Genomic DNA, 17,223 nt, shown 5'->3' on the forward strand with positions numbered 1-17,223 from the left:
CCCTTTTATAGAGAGGGTTAAGGCCATCAAGGAAGGAGTTCTTTCCTGTTAGGGAAGAGGATCTCTCAGGAAAGGAGGTTTTATTAAGGGATCATTATTAGAGAATCCTATCCCTCATGAATTCTCTCCGTTCGTGACCCTATTGTGCTGATGTGGCACGGGTGACGTCATTGTTTGGCGGGCGTACTTTCATTAAACTCACATGCGTAACTTAAAGACATACGTGTAACCGGTATCTATTCCCGTTCTACCGTGATTTCATGGTTCTGTGATGGTGTTGGGTTCATTGCAGTTTTACGCATGTTTGGGTTCATCGCAAATCCGCATGTCTTAGCTTTATCGCAGATTCGTACTAGCCAAAGTTCATCGTGACCTGTCTTGGGTGTGAGTTCATCGCAATCGTGGATCTGTGATGAATTCATCACAATCGTGCGATGGCTTCTGCATTCATCGCAAGCGTTTGTGTAGTGTTGGTTTGACACATTTTGTACTCTAAAGGTCTTAGTGACCATTATATACCTATAGACCAGGTCTTAAATATCATATATTCATCATATTAAATAAAAATAAGTGTGACAAATAAGAATAAAAATATAAAATTATTTTGAAAACATATTATTTACTATCATCTTCATCAAAAAAATGCTACCTACAAAACACATGCATACTTAATAATAGTGTATATATCAAAGACTAATAACCAGAGAAAGAATCATCTTATGGTTGGATATGTCGGTAAGTTATGCTTTAGTCCCAGTTCTTGCCCATCTGGGAAGGCTGAAGTGCAGCAGCTTCTAGCTTTTTTAAGTAAATGAAAGGAGAAGCAGCTTCCTTACGGCTTTCTGAGATGGGCCCCACACAAAGAAGCCTATAAAACTCTATTGAGTGAAAAATCGAGAGAGACCAAACCTGTTTCAGTCACTTTTTCAACTATCCCCTGCAGCATCTTTTAATAGCTTATCAAAGCATTTCAAAGCAGTTGAATCAGCTTAGTTGAATCTTCAACCAGCCCAATTGCTTTCTAAGAGGCTTGAAAGGTGTAGTGCTGTGCTACCAAGTCTTGTGAAATTCCCGCCAGGTAAATTTGTTAAAAGAAAAAACAACAACGGTACATAAGAGGCTGCATTCACAATCTCCTCTAAATGAAAATCTTCTCTGCAACGTGTGTGTGCCAACGCGTCTTCATGTTGTGGACTATACCAAACCATGTCAGTGGGTGGGGTAAACCCGCACATTAGCCCGGCCTTATGGGTTAGGGTCGGATCAACCTTAATCGGGTTTCAGCCTTTCGGGTCATGTTCGGGTTAAGGTCAATGTGTCAAAACCGACTAATTGTAACATTGAAACATGTGCTAAACAAAAATGGCCTTGGTTGCGTATATTGGTTTCCCTCTTCCTTTAATTCAAGTGGGGTGGGTTTGCGTTGGAAGCAACTGCGTATCAGGTTCACCGTCCTGAGTCTGACGTCCCTAATTGCATTTGCATCCATGCCATGTGCGGAGTTGGGCTTCAGTCAAAATTGCAAAAGGCTGTTAGAACGGTATGGACATAGATTTTTCCTGATGAAAGCCGATCTTGCTTGCGCCATGTATTGTTTAAGTTGCACCTAGTCCTGTTGGGTGGTACTGAATGCTCTTGCAAGTGGCAACTTGGGTTCTTAATTTGGGGATGAGGATAGGGATGCAATTATTCGAATTAAAATTCAAATTTGATTCCATTAAGGGTGATCCAAGTTTCATCTCTAAATTTAAATTCAAATTCAATCTGTTTATAATTGGATTAAATATGGATCTACCCATATCCAATCTGATTAAATTCGATTTAAACATATGTACTTAAAAATTATATTCTATTTATCAATGAAGTGATGTATTTTTTACCAATTTGTCATAGGTTCCAAGTTTTATACAATTACTCAATTCATTTTGTTCATAAAATATAATTTTAAAGTCATTTTAGTTTATTTTTAGAGTAAATTACAAAGACCCCCCTGTACTATGGGGTCTGTGACAAAGACCCCCCTCTAGTATGACCATAAAACAAAGACCCCTCTTGACCGTTAAGTCAGATGATGGAATGCGTTAAATTACCAAAATACCCTACTAAATTTTTTCTATTTTCTTTTTTTGCCCTTTTTCTCTTTAAACCTATTTAACCTATTGTTTCCCTTTCTTCTCTTCTTTTCCCCTCCTTCACCGTCCTCTCTTATTCTTTCTCTCTCCCAACTCTCCTAAATGAAAGGACAGAGGAAATCCATTTATCATCTTCCCTTTCTTTTCTTCTCCGTTCGAGCCAAGAACACTATGAACATAATGCTCACCAACGTGCTCGACGTAGCCGCTAAGGGTCTATTTTACTATCTCTTCGAGTTTGCCTTTGTCTTCGGTTCTCCTTCCAACGGCTTCATCGGCCATCACTTCTTGGGCATGAAGGTGTTCCCATCAAAGTTGTTCGATTACAGTAACTTCCTGTATCAATGGGCTTTTTCTATCGCTGCTACAGAAACCCAATTTGTCGCTTACCTCATTTACTTGACCGGACTGTTGTAAACATAAGCTTGGTCGATTGCACGGCTACACTGACCACTCTGTTCGAGAAAAGGTTGATTTCAGGACACTAGAACATTACCGATGTGTGCAATGGATTGCTTGGTGGGTTCACGACAATCACCTCTAACTGCACAATGGTGGAGCCATGGGCTGCTATCGTCTGCGATTTCATTGCCTCCTAGGTCTTGATTGGATGCAACAAGCTTGCTAAGTTCAAATATGATGACCCACTGGAGGCTACGCAATTGCACAATGGCTATGGAAGTTGGGGTCTTATATTCACGAGCATGTTTGCAAGGGGCATATATGTGCAGGAGGTATACCAAGCCACAGGGAGGCCATATGGGATGTTCATGGGACGAGGTGGAAAGCTCTTAGCTACTCAAATTATCCAGATTTTGACGATTGTTGGGTGGGTGAGTGCCACCATGGGTCCTGTGTTTTATGTGTTAATTAAGATGAATTTGCTAAGGATGAAATGGCCAGGAATGGGTCCTCTATTTTATACCATATAAAGATGAACAATCACAGAAGCATGGAGGTTTAATGATAAGAAGAATAGAACCAGCTAATGGCACTCCTGCTGCTAATCGAAGTCCATCACAAGCTGTGTGGTCATTTGCCGCTCTCGATGCAAATCCCAACCTCCAGAACCTTCGTCACAACGATGGGTGAGTGCCACCATGGGTTCTCTGTTTTATGTGTTAAATAAGATGAACTTGCTAAGGATATCGGTTGAGGATGAGATGGTCGGAATGGATATGACCTGGCACGGTGGCTTTGCATATGTATACCATGATGAAGATGAACAGTCACAGAAGCAGGGAGGTTTAATGATGAGAAGAATAGAACCAACTAATGGCACTCCCGCTGTTAATCAAAGTCCATCACAAGTTGTGTGATCATCTTCTACTCTTGGTGCAAATCCCAACCTCCAAAACCTTCGTCGTAACAGCTATGGCGCTCCTAGAATGCCCAAAACCTATAATGCTACAATTTCACGGTGGTGGAAGTTACCTATCCGACTACATTTGAGGACGGGTTGAAACTTTTGAACTAGTTACGGAAGCAAGCAAATGGAGAGAGAGAGAGAGAGAGAGATCGGGATCTGAAGAAAGCAATAATGGAGAGAGAGATCGGGATTAAATTAAATTAAGGGGAAGGGCAAGAAGAGAGATCGGGGGAGAGAGAAAGAGAAATGTGAAGGAACGGAAGTGTAGTATCGGAAGGTCAAGAAGATGAACAGTGTTTTTCTCGTCTAATTATTACAAGGGTAGTATGGGGATTAAAAAATATTGTAACGGTCTTTTTGAACAAAAGGCTAATGGAAGGGGGTCTTTGTCTCACAGTCATAGTACTGTGGGGTCTTTATAATTTACCCTTATTTTTATTAATAATACATAATATTTTGATCATTTTTAATCCAATTTACTTATACTATTTAATATCCAATTATAATCCTAATTCGATTTGAATCTTCTCGTTATTCCAGGGTTATGATCCAATTCGAATTTAAATGTAAACAAATCAAATTCAGATATGCCTGTCTGATTTGATCGGATCCGTTTTCAGTCCTAGATGAAGATGCAAGTAGGCTGTCAATGGTTTGGATCGTTTGGGTCTGGGTCAGGGCATTGATTATTAATTGGGACAATTGCATCTGACCCAACTAGGAACCTTTTTATATTTAACAAAAGAATCAGTTGAGATCGGAATCAGTTCGGAACAAGCAAGAATAAGAACCGACCCAATTATTAATTGGGACAAAACCTTAGAACCAGAACCAATGCAAATGGTTCGGTTCGGTTTGATTTGATTCGATCAGTCGGATAAACCAACCAATTGACAGACCTACATGCAATTGTAAAAAGCCCAAGAAATCCCGTTTAATGGGTGGAAAAGGCGATCTTTGAGATTTTCTGCTTCTGGTTTTTGCCTGATGACAATGACAGATTTTGACTCATGTCGTGACTCGTGAGAGCTTTTATCATCATTAATCAAGTAAACAAATTCAAACAAAGCTCAAACAAAAGCACCAAAATCAGTCGACAGTTCTTGACTTTTGTTTCAGGGATCCAGAAAACCACTCACGGCAAGGTTTTCATAGAAAATAGAATACATTCTCTAGACAGAAACGTCGGAACTTGCCAATTTAGATTTTAGAAGCTCATGGTCCTGAATTTAGCGACACAAGCATATTGTGTAGTTGTCGTCATCATCATCATCATCTAAACTTTGCCTCAATTATATAGGGCTGGTTATATTATATTAATACTGTTATGTCATTTCATTCTATTCAGTCTCATCCATTGTTAAACTATGGACTCTCAAATCCCTTCTAACTATTTTAGAAAATTTTAGCAATTCTTTTAACATGGCATACATACAATTTTAACACAATTCTGATAACGAGAGGTTCTATACTTTAAACCTTGTATGATACCCAGAGACCTGTATAGGGTGCTGAATTGTGTCAGATAATTAACCATGGGGCTAATTGTTTTCATTAAATCAACAGCATTTCCTGATTTACAAAGCCTGAGGCATGACGGTTGCTCAAGACATCATAGTTTTCTAGGAAACAAGCAATGACAATATACACGTATGCCATGAGATTTTTCTATAAGGCTGGTGGTCGTTCGCCTAACTATTAGCCCCATGAGTAGTGTTATCACCACCATTGCAAGGTACTTGCACCATCAAAGATAGCATTGTCGAGAGATAAAGTGGAAGAAATTGATTTACCAAATTTTCATACAACATTTTGTTTGAACTTCAAGATGGATCTTGTGTCTTTGTCCAAAGATAATGAGATATCCTGCTCAAAGAAAATATTGAACGTATTATGAATAAATATATACACCCTTTTAGAGCTATAACAATGATGAAACTAGAAATATGTTGTAATACATTAGAAGAAAGTAGTACTTGAATATGAGAACATGCAGCAGGTTAGTTTTTCTATTTGCATTATTTTTAAATGGTTAGCCCTTTCTGGGGCTGTTTCCCTTCATCCCATAGTTCGGTATGGGGAACTTTCAAGAATCAGAGAACAGTGCCAAATCAGCCAAATGAAATGTTGGCTTGTAGGCCCAAGATGGTGGGGTAGTAAAAGGTTGAAGGTGGAGTCAAATACACTTTGCAGTTTTTTGAGGGGTTTGGAAAGCGTAACAGGTGAATCTTTGGAGACAAATACTAGAGATGGAAAGTGGTGGCAGATGCTCTATTTTGGTAGAATTGATTCTTTGCTGCAAGTCAGATGTTCAGCTTTAGAGTATAAAACAGACTCTATAAACTCAATAGACCTAAACCTGGCCCACACCCTACCATGAATTAATGTTCAATTGGAGTCACCACTACATAAAAGGAATGCTAATACTATCCAAACCAGGAGGCCCATCTGAAAGCTATTTCAATCTTTGGTAGGGCAAGACTAAGCTATTGCAATCTTTACTGAACCAAAAATATGAATAAATGCCTCCACCTCCTGCAACCTACAAAGAACTCTGACATGTGCCAAGGTGGCACTCGATATCACCATATAACTTCAAAGGGAAAAATCATGATCCCCTATCAAGCAGAAATTGAAGTATTTAGCCATGAAAATCCCATGAGCTAATATTCAATTGGAGTTATCACTAGATAAAAGGAATGCTAATGCTATCCACACCAGGAGACCCATCTAAAAGTTACTGCAATCTCAGTAGGGCAAGACTAAGCCATAGAGCACCATTACTGAACAAAAAATATGAATAAATGCCTCCACTTCCTGCAACCTACAAAGAACTCTGACAAGTGCCAACTTGGATCTCTCATGGTGGCACTCGATATCATGAAATGCTCACACTGACGTTTCTTTACTCCTATATCACAAAACACTGCTCCTTTTGTGATATCGAGTGCCACCATGAGAGATACCAACCAACCTTTTATCTCAAACAGAAAGGGAGCCATGCATCTACTGATCTACATTATCTTGGATCTCAAACAGAGGGAACCAGTGCCAACACTTTGCATAATGGTTAGCCAATATTTTTCCTAAAAAATGCATGGAAAAACCATTGACTGAAGTGCTTTTTCCTATTAAGAATTAAGGAAAGTTTATATGAAAAGTGAAAGAATATGAAAAATACATAAGCATCAGAAAGCAAAACCAAGGGGAGCCAGAGAAGTTAACCACCTTGAGACTACAACAATAGATGTAAAAACAGGAAATACACGCTTTATTATTACACTTATTTTCATTAGTAAAACTAACTTGAGCTTTTTTTTTATCAATAATAGAATAATTTCATTAATAACAAATGAGTACAATAGTACACTACAGAGAGAGATAAACTCTCTTAACTCTCTCTGAGAAGACAGCTGAATCCACAATTACAACACAGCCCAAAAAAGTTGATCCCTTCCCACCCCTTGGTTTGCCAAGGTATCAGCAAAAACAAACTGGCACTTCTTTTTACCCACTGAAGCTTCACTTCTATACTTTGTGTTACCCACTTGAATTTCCTTATTTCATTCATGTAGTTCCACCAACCAACCTACTCCTTTTGCAACCAGCTCACTACTAACTTGGAATCTCCTTCAATGATCAATCTTGATGTTCAACTCCTTTGCTTTTTGGACTCCTTCCATCACTGCCATGATTTCAACCCTCGGTGAACCACCCATACCTATTGGGCCCAATTAAAGAGCTATAACTCTTCCCTCTTCATTCTGGAAACACTTCCTATGCCTGAAGGACCCAGGTTCCCTTCATTACTACTATCAAAATTCAGCATGATAAACCCGGAAGTGGGAGGGGACCAGGTCAGCCTAATGACAGCTTTATATAGAGAGGAATCAGCTACCTCCTTACATTTTCTAAACAGGTCATCAGTAGAAATGCCTTCAAAAGTGCTCATATGTTTTACCCATTGTACCACTCCGAAAGTAATGTTTTCAATGATTGCTTCTCTCGTCCTCTCCTTATCTTAAAAAATTATTTGTTTCTTTCCTCCCAAATTGTCCAGCAAACACCTGCTCTTGTACACCACCACAAGATTCTCCCCCTTCTCTTTCTCCAATTGACAAATGTAGGATCAAACAAGCCTTGTACATTTGGTGGGGGAGGGGGGTCCACTTGCCAAACAAAGAGAAACCATACTGAAATAGCATAAACAAAAGGACAGGAGATTAACAAGTGGTAGAAAGTCTCACCATTGGCCTTACAAAGGATACATCGATTAGGAGAAAGGGACCAAGTTTGTCTTTCTCTAAAGGAGATCAGAAGTATTGATTGTTTCTAGGAAAGCTTCCCAACAAAAAGCACCAACACCTAGGAGGAATAGGTTTGTTCCAGACTTCCTTAACAAGAAAAGGCATCATAGCTGTCTGGGGGTTGGGTCAAGGCCGAGGACTAGGAGGCACAGGAAAAAGAACCAGAGGATGCAAGACACCAAAACCAACTATCTGACTCTGAGGGATTCAAGAACACCCCTTCCAAATTCCAAGCAAAGCCAAAAGTAGAGCTAGAAGGCAGCAAGAAGGAAAACACAGGCTCACCCTTAAGGTCAGACAAATTGTGAAGAGAGAGAAATTGTTCCTTCAGTGGTGAGTCACCCATTCATACATGTTCCCAAAATTTAACTGGGTTTCCAGAACACAAGTTATATCTAGGCCAACAGGAGGGGCGAGTGAAAACATTGCCTTGGGTGAAACTGTTGTTGAGTCCAGAACAACAGTCTGGAACTCATCCTTCCTCCCCATTAGAGAATCATTGGGGAAGTTCACCTGTCACGAATCGACCTTCTGACAACTTTCACTCATCTGTTGCTTTGTTCTAAATTGATTTTCCTTGTCCAACCTCTGATGATTCTCCAATCTCCTCTACCTCCTTACAGACAAACTGCCTAGATAGTGTATTTGGTTCAGGTTCCCTTTCATTCAGGCTTTGATTTCCCAATCCAGCATCCTGCACTTCAGCCATGTCACAATTTCTGTTGTCTATCACTAGAGTCGAAGAAGGGACAGTCTCTGTTGAGATTTTTTCCTCGCAAATAGTTGAGTAAGATAAAAAATCTCCTAAACTATATCGGCATAGACCATCTTCTTAACACTGTCATCAAATAACTCTATCTCTGACTCTGTTTCTTCATCATCAAATGAGCTACATTCAACCCAACCCACATCTCCTACCTCATTGTCCTCCTCTCGGGATCTGTTGTACCTTGGATTAGGTCACTCGTCTGTGGATCTGCTTGAAGTCCTATCTGTTGCAGCCACTGTTTTCTGAATCCATTGCATCTTCATCCTTGATGCCACATTTGATCCAACACTACCCGTAGCTGTTGGAGAAGATAATAGACCAAATTTGTTGTCTCCAATCGCTATAAGATGGTCTCAATTCATGTTAGTGTCACATGAGCCAAAACGCTCCAACACTAATGTCCCCTAGGCTTCATCAACCGGCTAGTCCACCCACCTTCCGGTCAGTTTGGAAATGGTTCCAAACCCAACACTTTTAATTTTCTTTGGGCCCCAAGTGGGATCCGATGTGGCCCTCTTTTTCTAGCTGCATCACACAGATATGTCATGGACACAACATGAACAAGGTGACAAATAGAGTTTACTCAAAAAATTGAGGAGTCTGCCTAGGAATAAGTACCCGTTTGAAGTGTCCATTTAACATATTATGCCAACATAATTATATATGTTGATTGGCTCCTAATTGTGCCAACATATTATGCCAACATATTATGCCAAAAAATTGAGGAGTCTGCCTAGGAATAAGTACCCGTTTGAAGTGTCCATACCCAAGTAACTCACCTAGGATCATGTATGTTTATTAGGTAACCTGATCTTGGTCTATTCTTGCCTCTCCTGTTTCTTGTTAAGAGATTTCATCTCTTCCTGTACACATTGATTATTTGCTTTCTCCCACAAGAGGCTTGTCTGTGGTCTTATTTAACCCTCTCTGGTGGTCTAGACAATTTCACTTCTACTTTCTATTTCTAATAACAATATCTCTTTGATCTTGTTATCAATCAAGTGATAATAATAGCAACAACAACAATATAACATGCTTGCCTTTGAGATCCTAATGATGGACCAATAAAATGGCTTAAAATGGACTCTGCTATTATTCCAGAGTTCCCTCATCATTGATGGACCTAATTAACATGCTGAAAGGCACATTTTCGACATTGTAACTAATGCTGGAAATGATAAGGAAAGGAAAAAAACATGAAGAATGTTTTCTTACTCAAGATCTTTCTCTCTGTCAAAGGTCCCAATACTGCTGCCTTCTAGGAAAAAGACATGACAGGAAATCCAGACGCCTGAGGTAATACCAGATAATACTGCATGCAAGAAATGTTGTAGTTACAAACTAAGTTGGTTTTGATTTGTATGTAGAATAAATATAAACACTTTTATAGGTAAAATAAGCATATATTAACCAAAAATACAAACAGATGTCAACTACCTCTTTATTTTTCCTTCCTTGGACGCTTTTTCTTTGGCCTACAAATTAGTTAACAAAAAGTGAGTAGCATATTACATATGCAACAAGCTACAGCCAAGCATCTTACATGCAGATGCAGTCCAATTATAGCAGATAACTTCGGCATGAATCTATCAACTTGTTTAGTTTATATTTGGAGTTTATACCAGTAAAAGGTTACAGATGCCTAGCTAGCCAAACAGGTTTAAACTGGATTGCAAAAATACACCCTTGAATCAGGGGCCCAAGCGTTATGTACCCAGGGGGAGTTTCACTCTATTATGAAGTTGGGGAAAATTTTTCTGGAGTTCACATCTATGGTTTGGCTACCTTAGCAGGATCAAGGGCAACATCCGACATTCAGCTGTGGTCGTGTAATGATGTTATGAAACCATGAAAGGCTGTTCTGTTGAATAAGTAATTACCGTTGCTCATTGAATTTCTTGCATATTAAATCCTTGAGCTCCTGTATCTGAGATTCAAGGCCTTTCAGTGATTGTATTTGAGCCTCAATGTTTTTCAGCCTTTCCAATACCTGCAAATTAATATTAATTAGGTTCTATGGACCAAATACCCATAAAATAATGCAAAAGAACAAAAGGCTATTAACCCATGTTGGTCTGGGCTATTCAGGGTCATGGGCAGGCTGGACTGGATATAGAGCTAACCTCCAGCATATTAACATGAAGTGGCCACTCATACTCATAGTAACATTCTCACACTTGTCAGCCCAAGATTTTACCACCACACAAAGCAATGACCGATAAAATAATGCACAAGAATGTAACAAAGAATATTAGACCAAGATTAGTTAATTACATCATCAATTGCCCCATACTCAGGTGTAGGATGTCTCCTAACTCCAACATCAGCAGTGCCTGTGGGTATGATGTCCTCTTGACTGGTCTGGCCTGGGCCCTGAATTCCCATGTCCATCTCCACCACAACCTAAATAGCCACAGAAAAGGCTTGTAAAACTAATAGTACCAGTAGGAAGAAATATCAAATCAGCAAAATTTAACTTTCACCAGCTATCATATCATATGAATTATTTTGGTTGAAAACCAAATAAGCCTAGAAAGACTATCCCCCCTATAGCAAAATAAAAAAAAAATAAAAAAAAAGACATGCCAATTGAATATAAATAAAACTGCAACTGGAGTAAAAAAATCTCAGCAGCCTTATCTGATATCAGTTACATCTCAGCTTACTGATGTTGTTGATGGATGCAGCTTATGCATCTATATGTAAGCTGCTGATAGGATTTATGACCTTCATAGGGGTAGTGATTCTAGACGTAGTATTAGTAGTAGCATATACTAATAGCAGAGACAGCAGCTACCAGTCTTAGTATACCTCTGCAAAATCATATCCACCAATCTCTCGATACTTTCTCTCTCTCTCTGAAATCTCCATCTCACCCCATGCCAACAAGCGGGGAACATTTAAGTTGGGGACAAATGTGCTTGGACCACCAATGGTGGTGTGCTCATAGAAGAAGAACTGCAAGAAAGCAAGAATGTTAGATACAGTTTGTAATTAGCCATATGGCTAATAACATTGTATTACCTTAAGAAACAAGAGACAGCCACCCACTGCCCGCTGCTTCCCTTGATGAAATCGAGAAGTCTCTCGGAGTAGCCGATCAAGGACAAATTGTGCCCAATTGTATTTAGGTATGTCATCTGTCTTTCTCAATGAATGAAGGAACTTGGGGCTGGCTTCTCCCTTCGCAGTAGGGCATAAGATTGTGCCTAATGCAAAGAGGGCAAACGACCTCTTAAACTCATCTCCTGCTTCCTGAGTTTCCAACTGTTTCTCCAATAGGCCAAGGGAAATCCCAGTACTAATTGAACTGTTCCCTCCATCATCAGGAGCTGCTGAATAGTAACGACGCATCTCTGCAATTGCACCATCAGGCCCAGAAGTGACAACTTTATGCCCAGATGATGGTAATCCCATGACAAGTTCTACATCACGCACTGTTATGTAGATGCGCTTACCATCAATGTGGAGACAACAACGGGCAGGATCAAACCTCTCAAGAAGCCACTGACAAAGTCCACGACGTAATGTCTCACATCTAATGCCAAGCAGGCTGCCAAAGCCCACATTCTCAACTGCCACCTTTTGCTCAACAGTGAGCTTCTTAAGAACACTCAAGAAACGACCAGGGGAACATCTTGTTTGCAGTATCTGAAATAGATCAGTTTCATTAGCATAAAATAAAGCATAGCAGAACACAGAAGTACAAGAACAAAGATTTCAGCTTTTATTATTTTACCTCTCTCTTTGACTTAGGGGGTGAGGGAGGTCGGGGGGTTTTGCTTTTGTATTGTTCCCAAGCATCCTTAGCCTGGTTATTGTATGATGATTTCTCCTCTAGAGACATCGCTTTCCATGCCTCTGCAGCTGCCATGGTGGCCTACAACATACAATTGAATTTTGAATTACAAGAATAAAAAAAAATCTAACGCTGATGAATTTAGTGTAGAAAAGTGATATACATACACTTCTAAGGCCATGGATCTCAGGGTGATCGGCCTTGTAAGACTTTATAAAGTCCCGACTGCAATATTGAAGGAAATTTGTCAATGGTACCAGTGTCACCATGGCAATATGACACGTATAGCCTCAGAAAAAGTGTACCAATTGGACATTCAGAACTTCTAATTACCTAAACAATACCCAAGAATTCAAAGGACGTGGAGGCAATTGAGATGATGTAGAATCAGATGGGGATAAGGATGCTTTCTTCCCAAAAGAATTGCAGGTTGGGCTGCATTGGCATCAAATAACTGGCTTAAGAATTAAAAGAAAAACTAGAATAATAGAAATGCTTTAGATACTTTAGATAACCAATCAACCTTGTTTCGGGTGGCTGGTCTGGTGCTACAATGCCCACAACTAACTCCATAGATGTTCCTTCAGATGGGGATAAGGATGATGCTTTCTTCTCATGAACATTGCTGGTAGGACTGTGTCAGCATCAAAGAACTGGCTTAACTTCAAATAACTGGAACAACATTACCATTTAAGCATCCAACCAACCTTGTGTCAGGTGGCTGATCTGGTGACACAGCTAGCTCCAGAGATGTGCCTTCTAATGGAAATGTGAATGATTTCTTCCCATGAGCATTAGGAATGGTACTGTCTTAGCATTGAAGAACTGGTTTAAGCTTTGAATAACTGCAATAATAATGACATTTTAAATAGCTAACCAACCTTTCATCAGGTGGCTGATCTGGTAACACAGCTAGATCTCTAGATGCTTGCCTCCTAGATTCTTGCTTCTTGCCATTGCTAGCCATCCTATTTGTTACATCAGCCTGCACAGCAAACATATAAATAGCTGAATGACATATACTAAGGGCACAGCATACATAACAGTGTCAATGTGTCATTGGTATGATTGTAAAACCAAATTCAGGTCAGTAAGTGCTCGAAAGAATGTCGCTAGGTTGAGATAGAATATTCTATACCCCAAATCATCATTTGCCCTTGCACCCCATGTTTGACATAATTCGACATGGGTATTAGTATGAAATACATGTTGGATACACCAAATCCACATCCATCATTTCACCACCAGCTTTGATGGATTGGGTGTGTATCCACTTAATTGGGCACACAACCAACATAAACTATTAACTAATGTTGTTAAGACAAAACATTACAATCAGCGGTGAAGCATGAAACTTACCTGCTCAACCAAAAATGCCCCTTCAACCTCATACAATGTGGGTTTCTTTCTGACAGTAAATTACAGAAGAAAGAAGAAGCGATATAAAAGAAATCTACAGGTGAAGTGGCCAGGAAAAATAGAGCAAAAAGAATCACAAAAAAGAAACAGACACCTTGTCAACCCAGAATCCCATACAATGATCATGTTATACAAAAACATCACCCTTCAGACACCTTGTCATCCCCAAAATGAATCAAGCTATGAACTTACAACACCCCAGGGAGGATACAGCCACCAAAGAGCAACCCAGAAAAAGTCACATCAGCAAAGGTGTAATGATCATACTGACAAGGCAGTTGTTTTGGTTTTAGAAAAAAAAACTATTCACATTGTTGAACACCCCCAAAATAACTCAGCAACAAGGTTCAAAGTATCAATCAATACACCCCGATATGGCGCAAGGGGTGTATTGGTACTTTAAACCTTGTGCCCATCTATTTTTTTTAATTTTTTTTTCAAAAATAGGTCAGGGGATGGGTTTTAGGCCCCTCTACCCCCCTGAAATAGGTCAAATCCCCAAAACCCCCTAGTTTAGCGTATCAGTGGGTCACATACATGACAAAATTTTGAACTTTGCTCAGCAGCTAACAAAATAATACTCCATCAAGCTCCTAGGTCAAAAGCAAACAAACACCCAAGAATTCAGTGTTTTCAGAGTGAAAAGTGCAACTAAAATGCAAAGTGTTTCTAGAGCCTGAAGCACAATGCAAGCAAAGTTCATGCCTGAGGGAGATGAGGAACCACTTTTGGAATAAAAAAATAGCATTAGTTCAATTGATTTTGAGGGAATCTCTCCTTTTTAAAAAAAAAAAAGTACTAGGTCAATTAGTTAAAGCACTGTTTCATTAACACAAAGGTTACAGCCTTGTACATTTAAGTCCTATATAGGCTAAAACTGTATAAACTCTAATTGTTGTAGGTACACTTACAGCACAGTAAATTACATAAACATCAAAATCAAGGTTAATTCATTAAAAAAAAATAGCAACAAACCAAATGAGGTGCACCCAGGTTCACAAAGGTGAACCCCAGAAAATGAGCCTCATCTGTGAACCTAAGAACACCTGAGGTGCACTGTTTTAAAACACTAAGAGAAACTCCTCATTTCGATCTACTTCCATCTCTCACTCATTTGGCCACACCCTTCTCAAACTTCCTCTGTCCTCTTCTTCAAGTAAGACATGTTTCCACCAATCACAATTATGAAATATGAAGACAAAGAGCCTCCTTGGATACATAAATTCAGATGCCAAATCAATTGCATAATTTAAGAGTGGCGGATGCTCATCTTCTAATGCAAACTCTTCATCCCTCACAAAGAGAATGGTCATGGATTCTTCCCAGATTATTGTATTTGTTATTAATACTTCCTCATTTTAGATGTCTATAACAGAATGCATCAAAAATGTTAAATATGGTTGGCATGCATGATTTAAAACAAGACATGTATTGTCCTATCTATGATATATCTAAATGGTTATAGCGATGGATGAACGAATTTTATCCGATTTCTCATATCCCGAAAGTTTGGGATCAAATAGATTCAACTCCTATATATATACATACCCATATTCGATACCCACACCTGAACCCATGTAAAATTTTATGCAATTAGATATGTAAAGGTAAATGAGGATCATGCAGCTCTGTGTTGCACATTTTAATGCTCCGGTTGCAGCTTCAGCTGTTTTTAGTTCAGTTCACCCTAGGGCAAGTTGTAGACTTAAGACTTCGTCAGACATAGTTACACCTTAACTTGACCAAATCAACCTTTTTTTTGTTCTTTTTTTTTTTTTTGCGAAATGAAAGCCCGAACAGTTCTCTGTCGGGTGCCGAAAGAAGCAATTTTACGCTGTAGAAAGTTGAACATTATGCAGCTTTATGTTGCACACTCTCCTTCCCAAGATTGCACCAAATTGAGCATGCCTAAGCAGGATTTTTTGAAACCCCCCCCCCCTCCTTTCCTCCACAATTACAAAAAAACAAACAAAAAGGATAAAAAAGGAGAGAGAGAGAGAGATTGGGCGGGATCCAGTGACAAGGACTGCTTTGTGGGTGTTAATAGCTTCTGTCAAATTGCCAGCAGGCCCCTAGAAAACCCATTTCTTACCGCTGTGAAATGACGGGACCGATAGAAGGAAACCCTTCTAGATAAAAATAAATTAATTAATTAAAAAAACTGAACGAGGAATTGGATGGCTTTGCAAGAGTGCTATTACAACAAGCACGATCACCATCAACCACCATTTCTGAATCATTTACTTTTCAGTGAAAATAAAGCTTAACTGGAATAAAATGGTTGAGAGAAAGTTGTAGTTCCTGAAATTTAACAAGAAAAAGTAAAAGGAGAAACACCCACCTGAAGTCCAAGGCGAAATGCTCATGCTCTCGCTCTCGGCTTAGTCTTCTAGTTCTTCTTCTTCGTCTTCACTCCCCCTTCCTCCTCCTCTATATGCCTTGTTCCTTTTTCTTCTGCTTGGTTTGCTAGTGGGTTAGGTGAATTTTCACTTCCAGAGATTTGAAATTTCTGATGGGCCGGCAAACGAGTAGATTTTTCATTTACATCCTCTGAGAACGAATAGGAAAGCTTGTCAGGCCAAAGTGGATGCTTCTGTGTTTTCTGTACTGCAACTGTCTTTTCGCTTGGACGATACCAGTGCCACGGTCCCGTTTGGCCACGCGACTGAAAAAATCCAAAAGCGACAATATTTCTTTGTCCTTATTATAGGCCTGGGGAAGGGGGGACACGAGATCCCGAATGTATCTAGCCACCCTCAAACATGCCACGTGTCCCGTCCCTTTGTTCAATGATCAAGCTGGGCATCAGGTTGAGCCGAGTTTGGGGCTGAAGTAAGCCAGGTCATCTAACCCCAACTCATATTTTGGGCCTTAGGCCAGGGTTGGGCCAACCCAAATTTAAACCAAATGAGTGTAATAGTACCATGTTAATGGTTAGGCCGGTTTGTTTTTTGGGAAGTGGGAAGAAATAAATCTACATTCGTTTTTAGTATTAGTAGGTTTTATGAAAAAGAACAATTCTCAAGTGATTCATTTACTGAAGAAGTAAATCTCCTCATAGTTGGATAAATTAGTTACTGATGCATATTGAAAATCACTAATGTGTGGTGAGATAATATTATCCCTTCAATAATGTCCTTTTTTTTAATAAATCATTATTAACATGAAAAATAAAAAAGCATTAATAAGTACTCTTATCTAGATAAATGTTTTTCAAAAAATATTTATACAAATAAATGCATTTATCCAAATAATTTATTAGATGACCTTAAGAGAAATTAACTTTGAATTACATGATAACATGAAGTATCGACAGCTTACCAAGGGCTAAGAACTTGGGCTTGCTTTTTGGCCAGGCCCAATCGCAGTTTCCTTGGGTCAGATTGGACCGGCCCAGACCAATGCCCAACCCTACTACTTGGTCTAGT

At 39.3% G+C, this 17,223-nt stretch overlaps 1 protein-coding gene and 1 pseudogene across 10 annotated transcripts; one reads left to right on the plus strand and one right to left on the minus strand.

The window, feature by feature from the left end:
• The first annotated feature begins 2,476 nt into the window (after positions 1-2,476).
• LOC104612920 (ammonium transporter 1 member 2-like) lies at positions 2,477-3,451 on the plus strand (annotated as a pseudogene).
• A 1,498-nt stretch (positions 3,452-4,949) lies between these two features.
• On the minus strand, positions 4,950-16,397 carry LOC104612845 (uncharacterized). Of its 10 annotated transcripts, none has more exons than XM_088902110.1 (14): positions 16,137-16,397; positions 13,258-13,361; positions 13,084-13,186; positions 12,900-13,001; positions 12,710-12,811; positions 12,544-12,601; positions 12,317-12,457; positions 11,602-12,228; positions 11,389-11,535; positions 10,852-10,980; positions 10,458-10,567; positions 10,015-10,052; positions 9,793-9,889; positions 4,950-5,367 (listed from the first exon to the last, which is right to left on the minus strand). In XM_088902110.1, the coding sequence occupies exons 2-12, from the start codon at positions 13,262-13,264 to the stop codon at positions 10,019-10,021; spliced, it is 1,560 nt and encodes a 519-aa protein (XP_088758236.1). In that variant the 5' UTR covers positions 13,265-13,361; positions 16,137-16,397; the 3' UTR covers positions 4,950-5,367; positions 9,793-9,889; positions 10,015-10,018. The 10 variants fall into 10 exon arrangements, with proteins under 10 accessions (XP_088758236.1, XP_010278751.1, XP_088758237.1 ...); XM_010280449.3 differs by having other exon boundaries at positions 13,084-13,135; positions 16,137-16,396; XM_088902111.1 differs by having other exon boundaries at positions 12,900-13,010; positions 13,084-13,135; positions 16,137-16,396.
• Positions 16,398-17,223: the final 826 nt, after the last annotated feature.

Source organism: Nelumbo nucifera, chromosome 3 (assembly GCF_055504915.1).
Source record: "Nelumbo nucifera cultivar China Antique chromosome 3, China Antique-T2T, whole genome shotgun sequence".
Taxonomy (NCBI): Eukaryota; Viridiplantae; Streptophyta; class Magnoliopsida; order Proteales; family Nelumbonaceae; genus Nelumbo; species Nelumbo nucifera.

Coding starts and splice junctions, on each gene's coding strand:
- LOC104612845 (XM_010280444.3), bottom strand. CDS start 13,343: ATGGCTAGCAATGGCAAGAAGCAAGAATCTAGGAGGCAAGCATCTAGA. Junction 11,536..11,601: donor GCTGTCTCTTGTTTCTTAAG/GTAATACAATGT, acceptor GCTTTCTTGCAG/TTCTTCTTCTATGAGCACAC. Junction 10,053..10,457: donor AAGAAATTCAATGAGCAACG/GTAATTACTTAT, acceptor ACTAATTTGTAG/GCCAAAGAAAAAGCGTCCAA.